At 41.4% G+C, this 20,525-nt stretch overlaps 1 protein-coding gene across 3 annotated transcripts; it reads left to right on the forward strand.

The window, feature by feature from the left end:
• Positions 1 to 17: 17 nt before the first annotated feature.
• On the forward strand, positions 18 to 13,991 carry smpx (small muscle protein X-linked). 3 transcript variants are annotated; one of them, XM_041961785.1, is made up of 5 exons: positions 18 to 112; positions 4,037 to 4,096; positions 7,508 to 7,594; positions 9,039 to 9,194; positions 13,317 to 13,991. In XM_041961785.1, the coding sequence occupies exons 2-4, from the start codon at positions 4,061 to 4,063 to the stop codon at positions 9,186 to 9,188; spliced, it is 273 nt and encodes a 90-aa protein (XP_041817719.1). In that variant the 5' UTR covers positions 18 to 112; positions 4,037 to 4,060; the 3' UTR covers positions 9,189 to 9,194; positions 13,317 to 13,991. The 3 variants fall into 3 exon arrangements, with proteins under 3 accessions (XP_041817719.1, XP_041817720.1, XP_041817718.1); XM_041961786.1 differs by lacking the exon at positions 18 to 112 and adding an exon at positions 211 to 317; XM_041961784.1 differs by lacking the exon at positions 18 to 112 and adding an exon at positions 956 to 1,118.
• Positions 13,992 to 20,525: the final 6,534 nt, after the last annotated feature.

Raw genomic sequence — 20,525 nt, forward strand, 5'->3', positions numbered from 1 at the left:
GGCACACAGTAGATTAGCTTCACAGGTGAGACTGACAAGGATCACTGGGGCTTGATGGAAGGAAGGTGGACAGCTTCATGTGAGGCAAAGTTGAGTAAATCCTGAGAGAAAGGTAGGTGGAAACACACACATGAACACGCACACACACACGCAGAGGCTGAAAACTCATTCTACCTCTTTCATGATGGGTCGAATTCCGCTTGGGGAGGAGTTTCGCATGTCTCTGAGCCAATCAGGACGTGCGGAAACAGGTCAGGTAGCTGAAGAGGACCTCAGAGAGAGTACAGGCAGGGCAGAGCAGCCACGCACGGCAGGAGGTAAGAGAGCGCGCACACACACGCACACATGCACACACACACACACACATGCACACCTTTAACTCTGGGAGATCACAGTTCTCCTCTGGGCTTATGGATGTGCATCAGTGCATATGTGGATACGTATACCAGCATAACCACTTCTGCGTGTGCGTTTCAGTGAGTGTCAGAGCAGAAATAGGGCAGTGCCATTTTTGTCACTAAGATTAGGAGGAGTGTTTTGAGGACTCGTGTGTCACGGTTTGATGAAGATGCAGCAAAGAAAAAAAAAACACCATACATGTCATGATAAACACCTGTGAATATCATAGAAGCAGCTAGTGTTGTGTTTGAATCTTTCATGCTTAAATGTTGCACTTTTTGAATGAAGTTTGGTCTTGCAGTTAAATAATTTCAGTCATCAGAACAGTTTTTGTCAACCTTAAAGATATCCAAGTTCTCGCTGCTGCTGTTTGACAGTGTTTTGGTCCGTCACTGTGTGTGTCCATGTGTGGTGTGTGTGTGTGGTGGATAGAAAGCAGGTCCCTTCTGTGTATCACTCGTCTATTTATAGTGAGAACAAATCCCAGATATGAGAGGAATCCTTCTACCACTTATGAGGCGAGAGAGAGAGAGAGAGAGAGAGAGAGAGAGAGAGAGAGAGAGGGCAGAGAGGAGAAGAGAAGAGAAAGAAAAAGAAAGAGATGAAGAGTAGATAGGAAGCATGTGTGTGAGAGATAAAAAGTGTCAGTGACCAAGCAAGAAAGGTCCAGGCGTATATAAAGCCAAGCATTAGACGATTCAGTATTGTGTCATCAACAGGTAAGTCTGGTGTGTTAATGCGTGTGTGTGTTTGAATGGCAGGTAGATTCAGGCATTGCAATAATTTTCATTTTGTAGTTTTTAAAGGAACCGATTATTGCCAAAACTTTTATTCTAACAGGCAATATTCTATTTTTTTTCTTCTTGCTCACTGGTTCTAACTGAAGTGTAAATCTTTAAATGTGTCGTTTGATGCTTATTTGCTTTCTCGAGAGTTAAATGGGAAGAATGGCACCCCTCTCATGCATGTATGCTTAATGTGAAGCTAGAGCCAGGAAATTATTAGGTAAATTTAGGAAACACAGGCAAGAAAATAATCCTTGTTTTTACGCCTCAGTGACAGAACCATCAAAGTGGATGTAACGTGTTAATGGGTGCTCTTAGGGCTCAGAGGTGCTGGTTGGTCTGATTTTGTTACTTTTTTGAAAAAGCTAGGCTATTTTCCCTCTGTTTCCAGCCTTTATGCTAAGCTAAGCTAATTGCTTTGCTCAGTCTGTTAGCATGCTAACGTTAGCTCATTAGCATTAAAACCAAAAAGCACAGCTGAGGCGAGGAGTTGGGTGTTATTAGTTTTTCCAAAGCAAATTTAAACATGAAGATGAATGAAATTATGACGCCAGCTGGGTCGAGATATTTCAGTCTGACAAAAACATCAACCTCGTGTTGGCGCCAGAGGTAAGAACAGCAGATCACCAACATCAATGGGTTTCATCCTCTAAAGATCATGAATGTCTGAACTGTGGCATGATTTTATGGCGATTCCTGCAACAAATTATGAGATATTTCAATCTGGACCAGCAGATTGAAATCCTGCTGCATGTCTCTGCCTTATTATCAACAAATATCCTATTTATTTCAGCCATTCATTCATGTGACAGTATGTACGGCTGCAGCTCTTGAAACAAACCCTCTTGTTGATATTTTAGAAGCACTGATGCACACACACACACACACACACACACACACACACTGTACCTCTAAGAGCCTTTTGTTAGGTGTCTGCTCAGAGGTTTAAAGGGCTTCAGTGTTTGAAGATTTGAATAATTGAAAGCATGAGGAATGGTTGTGGTTATGAGCACGTGTCTGAGTGAGAGAGTGTGTGAAAGTGAAAGGGCTTGTCAGGGTTTGCAGCGTGGCGTCAGGGGGCAGCTGCTACTCATGGCCAACATAAATATCATCCCGCCGTGTAAGCGTGAAGTGCTTGTGTGTCTGTGGTTGTGTATTTCGGGGTGTCAAGGACAGCAACGCTCTGACTGTATGTTGTTGCACAAACAGCACCCTGGAAACGGTATCTAAGCGCCGCCATCGAGGGCAGCAGCAGCAGCAGCAGCCGGCGGCCCGCAGACTCACTCTGTTTCTCTGGCCCTCTGCTCTGAGCCACCCGATAACGTAAATAGGCCATGGAAACTTCTACAATTAGGAACCACTTGGGTCAGTGTTGATCTGTGAAACAGCAAAATGGAGGGAGGAAGTAGAAAATAACAGGCAACAGGCTTAAAATGAGGAAGTCAGGGGACAAAGTGAAGGATTTACAGGAAATTCATTTAGGCCAGTTTTGCAGGATTGTTATATTTTACAATTTTAATGCTGATGATAATCTAGATTTAAATTCATTGTGTCAGAAAGGAGTAACCTCAGCAGAAACCTACAGAATTGAATTGAATTATTAAGACTTTCTGAAACGATGAGCCCTTAAATTCATACAAAGATGCAGAAAAACAGGCCTCATGATGGGACCTGTTGATTTTCATTTATTTATTCATTTTTGGCTGTAATAAAACTTTGAATACCAACCTTGAGATGAGTTGTATCAGCAGATGACAACCTCATACAAACCGCTGAAATGTCGGCATTAAAATGGTGAAATAACTATCAGCCTGTGAACATCACATGACCCTGGAAAGCACAGGAACGACTCCCAGCAAATGAAGCTAACGTTAGCAGGTCTAAAACATCATATCTGGCCGAGGGTCTTAAACGTGCATTCGATGGTCACAGGCGTGATATCATGTTGAAGCTTCATGGCTCCTGCAAAAAGTCTGCATTCAAATTACATTCACATGACGATACTGTCTGTCAAAGATGACACAAAATGACGCTCATACATAAATATAGCGTGTTCTAAATAAGTAAAGACACATGGCTCATAATATAGTGCATATAAGTGAACGGGGGAGTGATTTCGGACATGTATTTTTAACCGTGTCTCCTAGAAATTACGTTCATAGTTCTAATTTGTTTTCCCAATTACGTTGTGTTGACAAATGTAATCAATGCCAAGATTGGATATTTGGCAGAAAACAAATAAAATCCAGTCAACATTTGATAGATATGTTTACTATCGACGTTTTTCGACTTGGAACATAAATTATTTAATGTTTCCTCCTTGTATTTAAATGAATTTGGCCTTTTCATGGGATTTAATGACAATAATAAAAATATAGAATAATACCATGTTGTTATTGTGGGTAATATGCTGTCAGCTTTAATAGTATTTAACATGCAACTGAGGGAGTAAATGTGGTTCATTGAGACTGGAGATGAAGCCACGTCGAGCCACCTGCTGCTGGTCCTGCTCAGTGAAGGAAGGTGAAATCATTTCCCACCATCCTGACACACACACCACGATGCTAAAGCCAGAGCTTCTCTTTCACACACTCATCTGAAACTGAGGCACCGTGAACACTTTTATTTTGACATGCTGGCTCTCTGTCATCATCTCATGAATGATTCAAAGAACAGTTCCTCTACCTGCTTCTCTCTGTAAGAGTCGCTAAGCAACTGAAACGCTATCCCGGGCCTTGAAAACCACAGAAACAGAGGCCCAATGCCCCCAACACACACACACACACACACACACACACACACACAAACTCAAATACACACAGCTGAATATCTGTGGTCTGTGCTTCCTCCAGGTCAGCGGACTTACCAGGGGGATTATGTCCAAACCTTCGTCCAACGTTAAGGCCCTTCAGGTAAAGCCTTTCACCTGTGTGCACATTTAAAGGTGTGGATCACTGCTTTTAAAACATCATGTCAATGTATAAAATAGGATAAAAGCTTCAACTCGAATGGGATAGTAGGATAAAGAGGTTCCAGATGACAGGTGTTTCCACATTTAGGTATTTATTGGCAAAGGCAAATACAGAGTTCAGACTGCATATACAGTATCAAGGCTTTGTTAGTGCAGAGTTGGCGCGAGGCAAAGGATGAGTTGTCTGTATCACTGTGTGTGTGTGTGTGTGTGTGTGTGTGTGTGTGTTTCTGTAGTAATGGCTTTGTGAGTGCATGTCAGAGAGGGTTTCCTCCATCGTCTCTCTTCTCGTTGTGCTCGTTGTCATGTCTAACCATGGGGTAGGCATCGGGACAGAGGAGTGTTAAACGCCACTGCAGTACAAACACGAGGTTCCTCAGAGTCTCCGTCTCAGTAGGTCATCGGTTTAACGTTGATCACAAACAAGAACAGCAGCACAGCTCGACATTAGAAATCACATTTTCATCAAAAAATTCTTTAAAGTTCCGATCTAAAGATCTGTTTCACCTTTTAACATTTTCAAAAGCATCCCATCTTTGTTAAATTTGCTTCTTATTTTCCCGACAGCTGTAGACTTCCATTGATTCATTACAGTATAAAACACAGCTCTTGTTTTTTCAGGTAATGCAGGTAATTTAAAACCCTCCTTGTTTGTGTTTAATGCACAATAGCCGCAAAATCAAGATTTAATAGTAATTGGATCAGGTTCTCAAATACTGGTGCACCATGCAGGAATACTATGACGTTGACCAAAAAGCAGCAAACAAAATGTATGTCTGCTTGTTATATATAAATTCAATGATTCACTTCTGTGGCGCAATATCTTAGAAGGTAAAATAAATGTCAAAAAGTCAAATTCTGCTCTTAGCTCCATTTCGACTGGATGTATCGTTCCTGTCTTTTGGTGTTGTGGGGCTGAACAGTGCAGCACGAGCACAGGCAGGTATGGTAGCGCGTAATGAGAAGGGACATAAGGCATTTTGGACATTTTGGCTGCCATTTCATTGCGAGTAATCCCTAAAACTACAGTTTTAATGAAGGAACTGCAACTGAATAATGCATTTTTTTTTCAAGAAACGATAGGAAAACAGGGGCTGTCTGGAAGGCAGAAAATCAATTAAAAACAATTGATATTCTTTTGAAAATGGTTGGAGTAATGTAAATTATATCTGACTTATAGTTAAAGGACTTGCACAAACACCAGCCCTTTAACAAACAGCCTGTGCAGAACAAATGATCTTATTTGTCTTGTGGACTCCTATTGATCGCCTTTGACACTGGACACTGTGTTTTATATAAAATAAAATATAGAACAACCACCAAACAGCGTTGGGTCGCTGCTATAAAGGCTGTTGCAGTTGATGGATGTACCACACCAGCACAGTTAATTATAAAAGATATTTAGTCTGGATTGTGTGTCTCATATCTCAGCCAAACAGTAATGAGGGACAAATCTGGCATCAAGTGGCTGATTTAAAGACACTTTTCCCCTCAACCCTGCAGGCCCTGCAGGGTTTGATCACTCCTTTCGTGCTCACTTTCAGCAAGCTTAAAGGAGTAATTCACCTCCAGAAAAAATCATGATTACTTTGTTGCTCCCATGTTAAAGTGGGATTGTTTGACATCCAGTCAGTCACACTCTGTTGTTTCATCTCAGCCTCCTTTCAGATTTATACCATCCTCCATAGCTGCAAAAAGCAAGCATAAAAGCTCCAATACATTTCTCCAAGCAGCCTGTGCAGCACATGTGATGCATTTTGTGTCCAAATGTTTCCAAAGTCCAATATTTTCCTTCCTGATACAGATCCTTCACTAATATTGCTCTGGCTGCATATGCACCCTACAGCTGTGGAGCAGAGCTTAATCGTTAGTTTGTGTTTTTAGTGAAAAGGATAAGGACCATAAATGAGTAAATATTTTGGTCCTCAGTGCAAATGTTTTGCAACACTTGAAGTGTGCTGCATGGGCCGGAGGAGGTTTGAGAGAGTGCAAATCACATAGACTTTAAATAACAGCTGCGCTCCAGACATTTGCATGCAGATTTTCCAGTGTTCCAGCCATTATTTTCTATTCATGTCAGACTCTAGCAGGCTGCTAAACGAGTTATCCATCACAGCGAACAGCAAGTCTGCACACATTTCTGTCAAAGTTACGTTATCGCCATCACTTTTCAACTCTTTTTTTTTTTTTTTAGATCTGTGTCTTGAGAGTTCCCAAACTTTATAGTGCAATGCTTTGTCTCTTGAGTGTCAGTTTAAACAACTTGAACATATTGGTACGGCCTTGTAGTAACGTACGGTGGCTCAGATGGAATTTCAGTTTCAGTGTTTGGTTTTGCTGTAAATTTATGTGAACAGAGTTAAAGGAAGAGTTCAGCATTTTGGTAAATATGCTAATTAATTTTCTTACCAAGAGTTAAAAGATCGACACCACCTTATCTGTTGAGTGTGCAATTACATTAGCCATTAGCTTAGCTTTGCATAAGGTCTGGAGGCATTTGAAAAACAGTCTGGCTTTGTCCAAAGTTTACAAATTTGTGTACCGATCAAATAAACAATTTTCATTAATAAGGAAGCTTTCAAGGTCCAGAAATGTACAAAACTTTGGACAAAGAGCCAGGCTGGCTGCTTCTCCTCGTTAGCAGCCTTCATGCCAAGCTAATCATAACCTGGCTATGGCTTGAGAATGGTATCACACCTCTCATCAAACTCTCGGCAAGAAAACTAATAAGCATGTTTCCTTATATGTCAAACTATGATTGAATTTTCAGTTTAAGGTGGAATATTCTTTTAACCATTGGTTGGAATGTCAGAAGGTGATTGCTAACAGCACGCTAAGCATAAGACAGTAAACAATCCCAGCCAAAGCCACATTACAGTGATACACATCAGAGCGGACATGCTGTGAATGAGCCGATTTCCTCCAGAGCTTTAAACCTGAATGTGCAGGAAAAAATAAAACCAGCATCCTCTGTGACACACACCACACTCCCTCTCTGTACAGCTGTACAATATGAGCATATATACAATACATTACAGTACAGTACAATGCAAAACAAATCCAAGTGACAGGACATCAGGGCAGGCAGCAGTAGAACATCAAGTTAGCAGGCAGATCTCTAAGCTGTGTGTGTGTGTGTGTGTCTGCGCATGTCCCCTATTTTCATAAAGATACACTGCTCTTTTAGGGACATGATGATGACCAGGAAGTAGTGGTCATAATCAAAACAAGGAGTTTTGAGGAAAGAGCAGGAGTACAGACACACACAGACACACACAGAAACGCAGAGACAGGAAACTTCATTTGTTTAAGTGTTGACGGTATCTCATTGGCTGTTCTTGCTGTCCGTCAGGCTAATTTGAACATCCCGATGGGAGCTCTGCGTCCAGGGGCGGGACATCCTGTCAAGAGGAGAGAGGAGACAGTAGACATAAACGAGGTAAGACAACACACACACAGTGAACGCAAACATTTAGTTTCTGTTTGTCCATAACATGTCCATAACTTTGTTCATTGTTGAAGAAAGTAAAATGATGGTATATATTTACCGATATACCAACATTACAGACTGAGGTATTGTCATGTACTACTGCTTTATTTTCATCACCATCACCACCTTTACTCACTTCTGTGTTTGTACCGATAGCCGAGAGAGACTGACGATTTCATGAATTTTATGAATTTATGACAATGAGAGCAAGTAAATAATGAGAAAAAAGCTTGATGTTTTGAGGCTGGTTATTAATAAAATGTAAAAAGATAATTTTACACAAAAAACTTTAAACATTAAATTTTTTTCTTTTTTTGCCAGGTAAAAACAGCATTCTTGTTGTGATTTTCAGGGTGAAATGACCTAAAGCTAACTTTGCAACCTGGTTGTAAAATAACGTCCAGGTGTTGCGATTCTGATATAGCCTCTGAAACAAAACAGAAAAAATAAACTGTTCCATATCTTGCTAATGTAAAAATGCTAATGGTAGCTAGGACTGAAGGTACAATTACCTCTGTCCAGTAAAACTTGAACATTTCCCTCTTTATGTGTCTTTGTTGGCATTTTATTTAACTTACACTTACTGTCTATGTGCTTTTACACTTTTGAGGCAGAAAAGGAGATATCATGTCTGGGGACCCTTCTCTGTTCCCACTTTTCTCACTATTTTAGCATGGCTAGTTCAGCTGTATCCTAGCTAAGTTTAATTTAGTTGCTGTTGTTACTTTTTTGTTTCTCCATCACTGTTGTAATTAGCTACTACCTCATTTATATGAGATGATAAACTTCGTTACTAAGCTGCTGCATGAAAAAAAATATTTTTAAACGAGAGGAAACAACTAGGAAAGAGTTGGTACAGTCAGCTTTAGCTAAGGCTAGCTGTGGCTACATCACCAGCTAGCTTCACTTGTGCTTTTTAGAGTTGTGTTTTTTTTAGCTTTGTTCGGTTGTTTGGCAAACTTTACACCATATTTTATCTTAAATTATACAATTCTATGGTAAAATAATATTCTAGGTGAAACAAATGTCAAAAAGACAGATGCTCTTAACTCCTTTTTGACATAATGTGTAGCAGGTGTAGCTAGCAGGTAGTAGTACAGGTAGTGAGAAGGGACATGAGACATTTGGAACACCTTGGTGGTAATTTAATACTGAGCAAGCCCACTTTTCGTTAAAACTTTAACAGCCTAATGCACTTTTCAAGTAGTTAAAGAAGAATCACTGCACACAAACACAATGGACACAGTTAATGTGATGCTGTAATGCATTTTCAATGTCCAGGAAACAGTGGCCAAAGTAATAATAGTAATAATGATATTTATAAGTGACTCAATGCTGCAGTCGCCCAGCACACTCGTAGTTTCTACTTCTGCTTGTGTTGTTTTTTTCTCAGGCTCATTCACCAGACCAGACCAGCGCTGCAGCCCAGACGCCGGAGGAGAAGAAGGCGTTGCCGGGCGCGGTGAAACTGCCCGGTCCCGCTGTTAACCTATCAGAGCTGCAGAACGTCAAGAGCGAACTACGTTGGGTCACCAAGGATTAACAGAAGGTGATCATCGTCATATGAGCACACCTGTATGTCCTCTTCCTCATTGTTCTGGAGTGCCACTGCTTTATGTGTAAAAAAATTATGGAAAATTTTAAACAAAAACAGAAACTGTCTTTATTTCTCTGAATATTTTTTCTTTTCTTATGGCCTCATTCATGTACTCAAGTAGTCCTCGTTCCCTTGACTACAAACTGAGCTTGCACATTTGATGAAAGTTATCATACAGCATTGTTATTACATAAGAGAATATTTTCTCAGTTTATGTTTATTTAGTTTGCCACATTTCTTTGTGTCATCCACATAGAAGGAAAAGTGCAGTATGTTGTCCTACATAGTGATTTTTTTCAGTTGTACTACAAAGAGGTCCAACTCTCTGTTACAGCTCTTATGAACAAACTGTTAAAAAGCAATGGCCGTCAAATTAGGAAAACCCATCAAGTTTTAAGTTTCAAGTTTTTTTTGGATTTTAAAGAATTTAAATCCAAAAAAGGTGTCAGGAAAGTGGGGACTTAGAGGAACTATGGGACAGAACCCAAATGCAGACACATGGGGCATAGATTCAACATTAACAAATTTATTTAACTCAAGACACGAAAACCCAAGACAAGGTAACGCAGAACATCTAGGTGACACAGACAACGACCCGACAAAGACTGGGGGAAAGACACGGACTTAAATACACAAGGGAGGAACACTAATGACACACAGGTGGAAACAATCAGACAATCACACGGGAGGGAAAACACAGGAAGTAAAGCAACACAAAGACACATGACATGAACCTTCAAAATAAAACAGGAACTAACCAAAACCAGGCAAAGACAAGACACAATGGGAAACTTAACAAAAATACAAACAAGACAGGGCAAGGATAGAGACTAAGACAATACAAAAACTCTTACATGAAACATGGCATGACTGAGACAACACTAACTAAATGAGGCAATGACGAGGATCAAAAGAGGAAAACTAAACAAAACCGGCGTGCAGAGCACGGGTCATGACAAAAGGGGGAATACAAATATGATTTTTTTGCTGTTTTTCTTTTTTCTTTTTTAAAGTTTGAAACACTGTTAAAAACATTTTAACCTTCACTAATGCAGGATTTACTGAGGGGATGTTGTGCTGCGTTTTTCATTAGCTTGTACAGGTGTGTCTGATCAACAGGTAATTAGTGTGTCCATTGAAATCATTATTTGGATACACTAAATCTTCTACTGATCCCTCGTGTAAACATCTTACCTGGATATATTTGACGCAGCCCTTTTGAGTGCAGACACAGCCGGGCTTTAAAAAAATGCAAATCAGAACCAAACTAAAGAGAGAAGGCACAAAGATGCGGCGCGAGTCACCGGTTCTTTGTGAATGATGCAAATCCAGTGCATGAGTCTGAAAACAAGTATATATCTATCTATAACACTGCAACACAGGTCTGCATAAATAGATAAAGAAGCTTTTGTGCAGAGATGGAGGAAGTATTCAGATAACTGATAACTGATTACTCATTTTAGCCAGTTTTTTCAAGCTATAATACCAAATATTTGAAGGGTCCAGCTTCTCAAATGTCAGGATTTGATGCTTTTATTTCTCATTTATGATGGAAGACTGAATATCTTTGCCATTTGGATTGTTAGTGGAATTAAATCTCTAGCAATCACAGGATACCCTGTATCAAGCCTGAGATTCAAAACCCAGGGCTTGAAAAAACCTAAAACACATGGCTGCTCATGAAGATCACTGAAGGTGACTCAGACAAGGGTGTCAACATTTATACCAACTCAGAGCTTCTGTCATCTGGACAGTCGGAGGAAATTCTTTATAAAGGCTTAAGTGAAAACTTAAATCTGTTTTATCTCCTTTATAGTTTCAGGTTCTTTTTCTTAACTCTGAGTCCTTCACTCAAAGCAAGGAGCTAACAAGCAGGGCTGAAAAAAAGGGACGCTTTGAGCATCATAAATAAGAATATATGGACCAGCACTGTACTGAGGTGGCTGCAGAAATCTGAAATCCTATGGTATTATATTTGTGCCTCACTCCTGAGGCACCATGCAATGAGAAACCTGAGCAAGCACGTAAATTATATTTTGAAGAGATATTGTCACAGAGGAATAATTTAGTTTGAGCCGACCAAATTCCATTTTGTGAGGCTGTTGTTCACTTAGTTTGATAATAGCAAATACGTTGAGTCAGCGCAAACTAGATTTTTGCATTATTCTTTGCATGATAATCTCTCCACAAACTATAATTTATGTACTTGCAAAAAGTCTTTTTCTGCTTTCAAAACATCCCATTGTACAACAAAGATACACTGCAGAACACAGTGCAATAAATGAGGCATGTGTTTGTAGTTAATTAAAGCACAAATTGAATTTCATAAAAACCTTAAATTAAGTCAAAAGTCTGCTAAATACCTACAAGTAAGAAAAATAGGTGTTTTAAATCATCATGCCCTTAAAATAAATTGGCTTCTGGTGCACGTTTTTACTTCTGCACACAGAGAGAATCCAAATATGACATTTTAAGAGAGGAAAGTGGAGCTTTTTGCAGTAATTTTTCTTTTACATCGAAACCTAACAAGACACTAAGTTACTAGACAGCAATGCCAGTTCTATTATGTCTTCATAAGAGTATGATAAATGCTGAGATCCTGGATGTGATCACTGGCAAGGCGCCACAGTAATTACTTGCAGTGGCTGGAGATCACCACCGGGGGTCAGTGTGGGCTGCGCAGTCTTTGTTTGGGTCAAGCTGCGTGTGTGTTGGTGCCTCTGTGTGTGGGCTGGAGAGGTTGAGTCAGGCTCTATATTTGTACGTTACAGAAGTGTGTGTGTTTCTGAAAATGTGTGTGAGCATCGAGGGGCAGTCTGTGCTGTGACTTTCTCAGCGGGACACAGAAACCACAGTATCCAAACACTGTGGCTGTTCTGCCCTGCCCAAACCATGTGGGTGTGCTGTGTAGGAGATAAACGAGAGTGAGAAGCAGAAGCCGCTTCAAGTTTTAGTGGTAAACACGTTTCTCCAAGGCAGGAATAATGACACCAGGTTCTATTTCAGAGCAAGTTCAGAGTGTGCATGAACACTCATTGACCCACAATGCAATGCACAAAGAAACTCACAGCTGCAAAAAAAACAAGCAAAATGTATCTAGAGGAAGATCACAGAAAGCAAAACCATTTTGCTTTCACAGAGATTAATGAGTGTTACTCAAAGGTTACAGATTGATTGACATCCCTCAGCTCGTGTCTTCTGCACTACATGGCCAAAAGTATGTGGACAAGGCATTTGTGTGATCCAGTGCTGATTTTGGGTGATAAAGGCCAGTTCGTCCCAAAATTGTTGGGTGGGGTTCAGGTCAGAGCTCGGTGCAGGTCAATCAAGTTCTTCCACAGCAAACTGGGAAACATTAAGTTTTTCCTTCAGTGGAACAAAGGGGTCTGGTCCAAACCATGAAATAGGGTACGAGAGAACAGCATGAGAACAGCATGTGAACAGGAGTGTCCACTTACTTTTGGCCAAGTAATATATCACATTATGCCTGCTTAGGATGAAAGAGCACATTGATTTGTTGTACAGTGACTTCAACAGAAAACTAAAAACAAATTAAATTTAAAGCTAACTAGCACACAATTTAGCATGGGACGGCATTATTTTCAAGTTACGACTGAGAGTCCTGTGCTTCATGTCAGCTTCTCTCTCAGCCTCTTGCATTGTCACTGGGCTTCAGTGTAACATCACTTAACCAGCAAAGCTGCGGCACTGTGGCTCCATCCACTGATGTTTAACCTGGAGCCTGGAGACCCGCGCTGCCTGCGAGAAGTGTTTGTATGACTAATACTTGAGTCTTTGAGATGGAAATAAACAGAAAAATGTGTCAGACGGTGAGGGAGATCAAGACGGAGAGAGAAACAGAAATGGAAAAAGGTCAAGAGAGAGATAAGTGCAGTGAGAAAGCGGGTGATGGATCAACCAGATCTCATATTTCCTCACAGCGAACGCAGCGACCCGGCCTTCTCCTTGTCGTTCCGGCCGTCCTGCTGTCTCTCACTGGTCAGCGGCTCTGAGTGCTCTGACAGCAGATGGTGAAAATCCCTCACGGTGTCTTTATCTGCCTTTTTCCTGCAGGATCCCCAGCCAGGCGGCGAGGAAGGCCAATAATCTTCATACACACAGACTTGCCCACTGCCGCCGACAACTAGCAAACTACAGTCTAATCCCAACATGTTCGGAAACAGCAACAGCCAACGTCTGACCACCGAGAAGCAGCGCCCACAAACTCTCCTTCAGCCAGCGCCCTGACAGGGTGAAACACTTAAAACGTTTGTCATGTCAGTCGAGATTGTTTTATCACTAAATCCAAATCATACTTTGTACAGAAAGTTGAGTGCTGTCGAGATAAAGCGAGATATCCTGGCGTGTTTCTGCTGCAGATAAGACTCCACTTTACTTGGACTTTTAGAAGTAAGTGAGTCGCATTACAATAACAGCAAATTCTTCTGCATTTTCTTTGCTTGGTTTGTTTTTGGGGGTATTTTTAAGTCTAGAATAGCTGGTTTTAAAGAGACTTTTGTTGACAGTTAGCCCAAATTTAAGGAATCCACCTGACTTCTTTTCCATATTGTCAAAACTCCAAGAAGAACTGATTTGTCGTAAGGGTTCATTTCTAAATGTTGTGACAGTTTGTGATGGGATTTAAGTTCACTGTACTACTTTTTTTGGCAGCAGGGGAGGGAATTATGATGTTTTTATTGTGTCACTGTTATGGTATCTTCAGGAAAATATTGCAATAAATCAAGATGGTTCTAAAAATCCTGAGGCCCAAAGTCTTTATTATTGACCACATCTGCCATTACAGTAAGGATGACTAGTAGTTGACTTTTGTAAAATTTTGTGCAGACATTCATGGTTCCTCTAATTTTAAATTTTCCTGCAGCGCCACCATCTGGTCAAACCTTCAATTTGTCCAGTTATTTGGTTCATGATCAAATCCCTGCTAAACTAATGCATTCCCATCAGCCCCAGCTCTACTTTGTTTTTAGTGCTAATCAGAAAATGCTTGCATGCTAACAAGCTAAACTAATATGGTGAGCATTGCAAACAACATACCTGCTGAACTTCAACATGTCAGCGTTGTCATTGTTAGCATGCTGGCGTTAGCTTTTAGCTCAAAGCACCACTGTGTTTGTGGCCTCGCAGGTCCATTATTGTGGCCGTAAAGTCTTCTTTCCTTGTCATTTTTGTTAGTTGAAGCTGACAGCTGTGTCAGCTAACACAGACACCCCAGGTTAGAAGACAGGGCATGACGGCAAAGTTTTTCAGGTGACATGTTTAAAAGGGATTATTTCTTGGCGGAGCCTCTCCTTTTCCCCTGCGGGTGTCAGGAGATTGACAACTAGAAAATTCCCCCTGGGAAATTTTGAAAGGGACACGGGGTGCGTTCGAGCCGACAAAATTATCTACGTTTTAAAGTTTGAATGAAGTCTCTAGGAGAAACTATGGCGAAGCAGCGGACAATTGAAAAAGGCTGCAATGTGAGAAAACTGCAGATATCAGAGGTAGTCAGTCCCTGATTAATGAATTGCTCTCAGCTGTGTTTCTGTGGCTTTCTCCTTGTCTGTCTCTGTTGATCACCTCAGCTGTCTGTGTCTGCTTCTCTCCTCTGCTTCATGTCTCTGTTAACATGAATTAATGAACTGAATCAATAAACATGAATGGAGCTAATGCTGACGGAGCTAACAGAGCTAACACTAACGGAGCTAACAGCTAGCGGTGCGAATAGAGCTAACGGCGCTAACGCTAACAGAGCTAACTGTGCTAACAGAGCTAATAACGGCGTTAACAAGGGGGCGGGGGGATGGGGTTTTCATTATGCATTTGTCTGTGTGTGTGTGTTTATGTATCTGTCATTGTGTGTGACTGCGTATGTGTGTGTCTTCGTCTGTTTGTGTGTGTGTGTCTGCTTGAACTACACAAGCAGCCCAACCTGCTCCTACATGGAGATGTGTCTGGTATATGTGTGTCTGAATGTGTGTGTGTGTGTGTGTTTGTGTGCGTGTGTAACTTCTGCCCCACCTGCTGATAATTACCTCTCTCCCTCTCCCACTTTTTACCTGTTCCTGTTCAGTTTTGACGTGCTTGTTTTTAATCACTTTTTAGCTGTTGGTTAGCCCTGCTTGTGTGTGTGTTTGTGTGACTACTTTCTCAACCTTTTTGGCAAAGCGCTTGGTGAAGCTGAGTTTAACTGTTTGTTGGATGGAGATTGTTTTCAAACAATGCCCTTGTTTTGACTGAGCTCGTTAAGATAATCATTCTCAGGCTTGTTGTCCTGCAGATGTGTGTGCGTGGGTTATTGACCGGTGTGTGTGTAAATGACAGTTGCACCTGTTAAACTCCTCCCTTGAAAAGCGGCTTTTTCGCTGTCGGTTTCTTCCGAACAACTTGCGATTGTGTCAAAACCGTAGCTGCTATCAAAAAACCGATTACACTGTGAGATGCGGACAAGTCTGGGCCAGATGTACGTGTGTTTTATGTCCAGATATTCTTTAGAAAAATGACAAAATGGTCGACTTAAAAAGACTCTGCGACTCAGAGAACAGGAGTTTGTATTGTATGCAGTGAGATTTGGGTTCGGCGAACCTCCTGAACTAAATCCTCTGGTGAGAGAACCGTACCTCGTATCAGAGTGTACTATAGATCATCGGACTCCCGAGAACTTCCTGAGTCCGGCCATCTCCTCGTTTTATTCCTGACACAACAACTTTTCGTTTTATGGCGATCTAAAGACAGGAGGCATTTCTGCTTTGCTCACAAAACAGCTCTGAATTTTAACATGGGACTTAATGGGAGAACAGGAGGGCGCTGGCTGCACAAAACGTCTCACTATTTAAATTCAGTAAGTCTCTCGGCTTTTTCGAGGACATCACACGAAAGAGGACAAGTTTGTCTACAAAATGAGCCCAAAATTATGCGTGTAGAGTGTAATTTGTGGCCGTAGCGACGAGAAAAAGAGAAGATTTTCAGATCGTTTTTAGACTCTGTGCCACTCTAGCACGCACTCTAGCACGAACATTCCGCGCAATACACACCCATTATAATCTCAAAATTTCCCGCCAAACGATCACTGTCATTGAACAGTGACTGATCAAAAACTATAGGACCAATCAAAATGTGGATGAACACACCAATAGACCAGACTTGGGTCTACATTTTAAAGTTGAAATGAAGTCTCTCGGTGAATGTATGCCTGAGCTACAGATGTTTGAAAAACTCCAATTTCAATCTTGTTTTTTTCGCCCGTCCCATTCATTTCTTATGGGAAATTTATCGCAGTTTTTCGCGTCTTACGACGCGAAAAACTGCGATAAATTTGAGAAAAGTAATAGCACACCGATCCCGAACAATACGCACGTTTTGATATATAATTTGCGAGGGTTTTCTCAAAGCTGCGGGGCGAGTTTGAGGACGAAAACTTGGAGGAAGATGAAAAATAATAACTAGAAAATTCCCCCTGGGAAATTTTGAAAGGGACACGGGGTGCGTTCGAGCCGACAAAATTATCTACGTTTTAAAGTTTGAATGAAGTCTCTAGGACAAAGTATGGCCGAGCAGCGGACAATTGAAAAAGGCTGAAATTTGAGGAAATTTCCCCATTCATTTCTTTTGGGAAATTTATCGCAGTTGTTTGCGTCTTACGTCGGCCTTCGATGGTCATAGCTCGAAAACCGTAAGAGATATCAAAATGTGCCGAGGGTCATTTTGAGCCGACAAAATTATCTACGTTTTAAAGTTTGAATGAAGTCTCTAGGAGAAACTATGGCGAAGCAGCGGACAATTGAAAAAGGCTGCAATTTGAGAAAACAGCAGATATCAGAGGCAGTCAGTCCCTGATTAATGAACTGGTCCCAGCTGTGTTTCTGTGGCTTTCTCCTCTGCTTCATGTCTCTGTTAACATGAATTAATGAACTGAATCAATAAACATGAATGGAGCTAATGCTAACGGAGCTAACAGAGCTAACACTAACGGAGCTAACAGCTAACGGCGCGAATAGAGCTAACGGCGCTAACGCTAACAGAGCTAACTGTGCTAACAGAGCTAATAGAGCTAACGGCGTTAACAAGGGGGCGGGGGGATGGGGTTTTCATTATGCATTTGTCTGTGTGTGTGTGTTTATGTATCTGTCATTGTGTGTGACTGCGTATGTGTGTGTCTTCGTCTGTTTGTGTGTGTCTGCTTGAACTACACAAGCAGCCCAACCTGCTCCTACATGGAGATGTGTATGGTATATATGTGTCTGAATGTGTGTGTGTGTGTGTGTGCGTGTGTGCCTGTGTAACTTCTGCCCCACCTGCTGATAATTACCTCTGCACCTCTCCCACTGTTTACCTGTTCCTGTTCAGTTTTGACGTGCTGTTTTTAATCACGTTTTAGCTGTTGGTTAGCCCTTTTTGTGTGTGCATTTGTGTGACTACTATCTCAACCTCTTTGGCAAAGAGCTTTCTGAAGCTGAGTTTAACTGCTTGTTGGACGGAGATTGTTTTCAAACAATGCCCTTGTTTTGACTGAGCTCGTTAAGATAATCATTCTCAGGCTTGTTGTCCTGCAGATGTGTGTGCGTGGGTTATTGACCGGTGTGTGTGTAAATGACAGTTAATGACAGTTGCACCTGTTAACTGAAAAGCGGCTTTTTCGCTGTCGGTTTCTTCCGAACAACTTGCAATTGTGTCAAAACCGTAGCTGCTATCAAAAAACCGATTACACTGTGAGATGCGGACAAGTCTGGGCCAGATGTACGTGTGTTTTGTGTCCAGATATTCTTTAGAAAAATGACAAAATGGTCGACTTAAAAAGACTCTGCGACTCAGAGAACAGGAGTTTGTATTGTATGCAGTGAGATTTGGGTTCGGCGAACCTCCCGAACTAAATCCTCTGGTGAGAGAACCGTACCTCGTATCAGAGTGTACTATAGATCATCGGACTCCCGAGAACTTCCTGAGTCCGAATATCATCTCGTTTTATTCCTGAGACAACAACTTTTCGTTTTATGGCGATGTAAAGACAGGAGGCATTTATGCTTTTCTCACAAAACAGCTCTGAATTTTTACATTGGAGTCAATGGGAGAGCTAGAGGGAGGTGGCTACACAAAAAGCCTCACTATTTAAATTCAGTAAGTCTCTCGGCTTTTTCGAGGACATCACATGAAAGAGGACAAGTTTGTCTACAAAAGATCCCAAAATTATGTGTCTCCTATTCACCGTTTGTATTTTACGGCAATTTTAGAAACACATTTCAGGCGATTTTTCACCGGCTGTCTCACTCTAACTTATGACATCACCCACTGTAGAGGGAGAGATTCTGAGCATTTTTGTGAGAAACTTGATGGTCTTCAGATGGTCATAGCTCGAAAACCGTAAGAGATATCAAAAAATGTGCCGGTATTAATTTTGAGCTGACAAATTTATCTACGTTTTAAACTTTGACTGAAGTCTCTAGGACAAAGTATGGCCGAGCTGCGGACAATTGAAAAAGGCTGAAATTTGAGGAAATTTCCCCATTCATTTCTTATGGGAAAGTCTTCGCAGTTGTTCGCGTCTTACGTCGGCCTTCGATGGTCATAGTTCGAAAACCGTAAGAGATATCAAAATGTGCCGAGGGTCATTTGGAGCCGACAAAATTATCTACGTTTTAAAGTTCAAATGAAGTCTCTCGGTGAATGTATGCCTGAGCTACAGACGTTTGAAAAACTCCAATTTCCATCTTTTTTTTTTCGCCCGTCCCATTCATTCTTATGGGAAATTTATCGCAGTTTTTCGCGTCTTACGACGCGAAAAACTGCGATAAATTTGAGAAAAGTAATAGCACACCGATCCTGATCAAACCGCACGTTTTGATATATAATTTGCAAGGGTTTTCTCAAAGCTGCGGGGCGAGTTCAGGGACAAAAATTTGGAGGATGATGAAAAATAATAATAATAAGAAGAAACACGCGGGATAGTAATAAGTGACTCGGAGCGTGCCCCGTGTCCCTAATAACTAGAAAATTCCCCCTGGGAAATTTTGAAAGGGACACGGGGTGTGTTCGAGCCGACAAAATTATCTACGTTTTAAAGTTTGAATGAAGTCTCTAGGACAAAGTATGGCCGAGCAGCGGACAATTGAAAAAGGCTGAAATTTGAGGAAATTTCCCCATTCATTTCTTATGGGAAATTTATCGCAGCTGTTCGCGTCTTACGTCGGCCTTCGATGGTCATAGCTCGAAAACCGTAAGAGATATCAAAATGTGCCGAGGGTCATTTGGAGCCGACAAAATTATCTACGTTTTAAAGTTTGAATGAAGTCTCTAGGAGAAACTATGGCGAAGCAGCGGACAATTGAAAAAGGCTGCAATGTGAGAAAACGGCAGATATCAGAGGCAGTCAGTCCCTGATTAATGAATTGCTCTCAGCTGTGTTTCTGTGGCTTTCTCCTTGTCTGTCTCTGTTGATCACCTCAGCTGTCTGTGTCTGCTTCTCTCCTCTGCTTCATGTCTCTGTTAACATGAATTAATGAACTGAATCAATAAACATGAATGGAGCTAATGCTAACGGAGCTAATAGAGCTAACACTAATGGAGCGAACAGCTAACGGTGCGAATAGAGCTAACGGCGCTAACGCAACCAGAGCTAACTGTGCTAACAGAGCTAATAGAGCTAGCGGCGTTAACAAGGGGGCGGGGGGATGGGGTTTTCATTATGCATTTGTCTGTGTGTGTGTGTTTATGTATCTGTCGTTGTGTGTGACTGCGTATGTGTGTGTCTTCGTCTGTTTCTGTGGCTTTCTCCTTGTCTGTCTCTGTTGATCACCTCAGCTGTCTGTGTCTGCTTCTCTCCTCTGCTTCATGTCTCTGTTAACATGAATTAATGAACTGAATCAATAAACATGAATGGAGCTAATGCTAACGGAGCTAACAGAGCTAACACTAACTGAGCTAACAGCTAAAGGTGCGAATATAGCTAACGGCGCTAGCGCTAACAGAGCTAACTGTGCTAAAAGAGCTAACAGAGCTAACGGCGTTAACAAGGGGGCGGGGGGATGGGGTTTTCATTATGCATTTGTCTGTGTGTGTGTGTTTATGTATCTGTCATTGTGTGTGACTGCGTATGTGTGTGTCTTCGTCTGTTTGTGTGTGTGTGTCTGCTTGAACTACACAAGCAGCCCAACCTGCTCCTACATGGAGATGTGTCTGGTATATGTGTGTCTGAATGTGTGTGTGTGTGTGTGTTTGTTTGTGTGCGTGTGTAACTTCTGCCCCACCTGCTGATAATTACCTCTCTACCTCTCCCACTTTTTACCTGTT

The sequence above is a fragment of the Chelmon rostratus genome, chromosome 20, assembly GCF_017976325.1.
Source record: "Chelmon rostratus isolate fCheRos1 chromosome 20, fCheRos1.pri, whole genome shotgun sequence".
NCBI classification, from domain to species: Eukaryota; Metazoa; Chordata; class Actinopteri; order Chaetodontiformes; family Chaetodontidae; genus Chelmon; species Chelmon rostratus.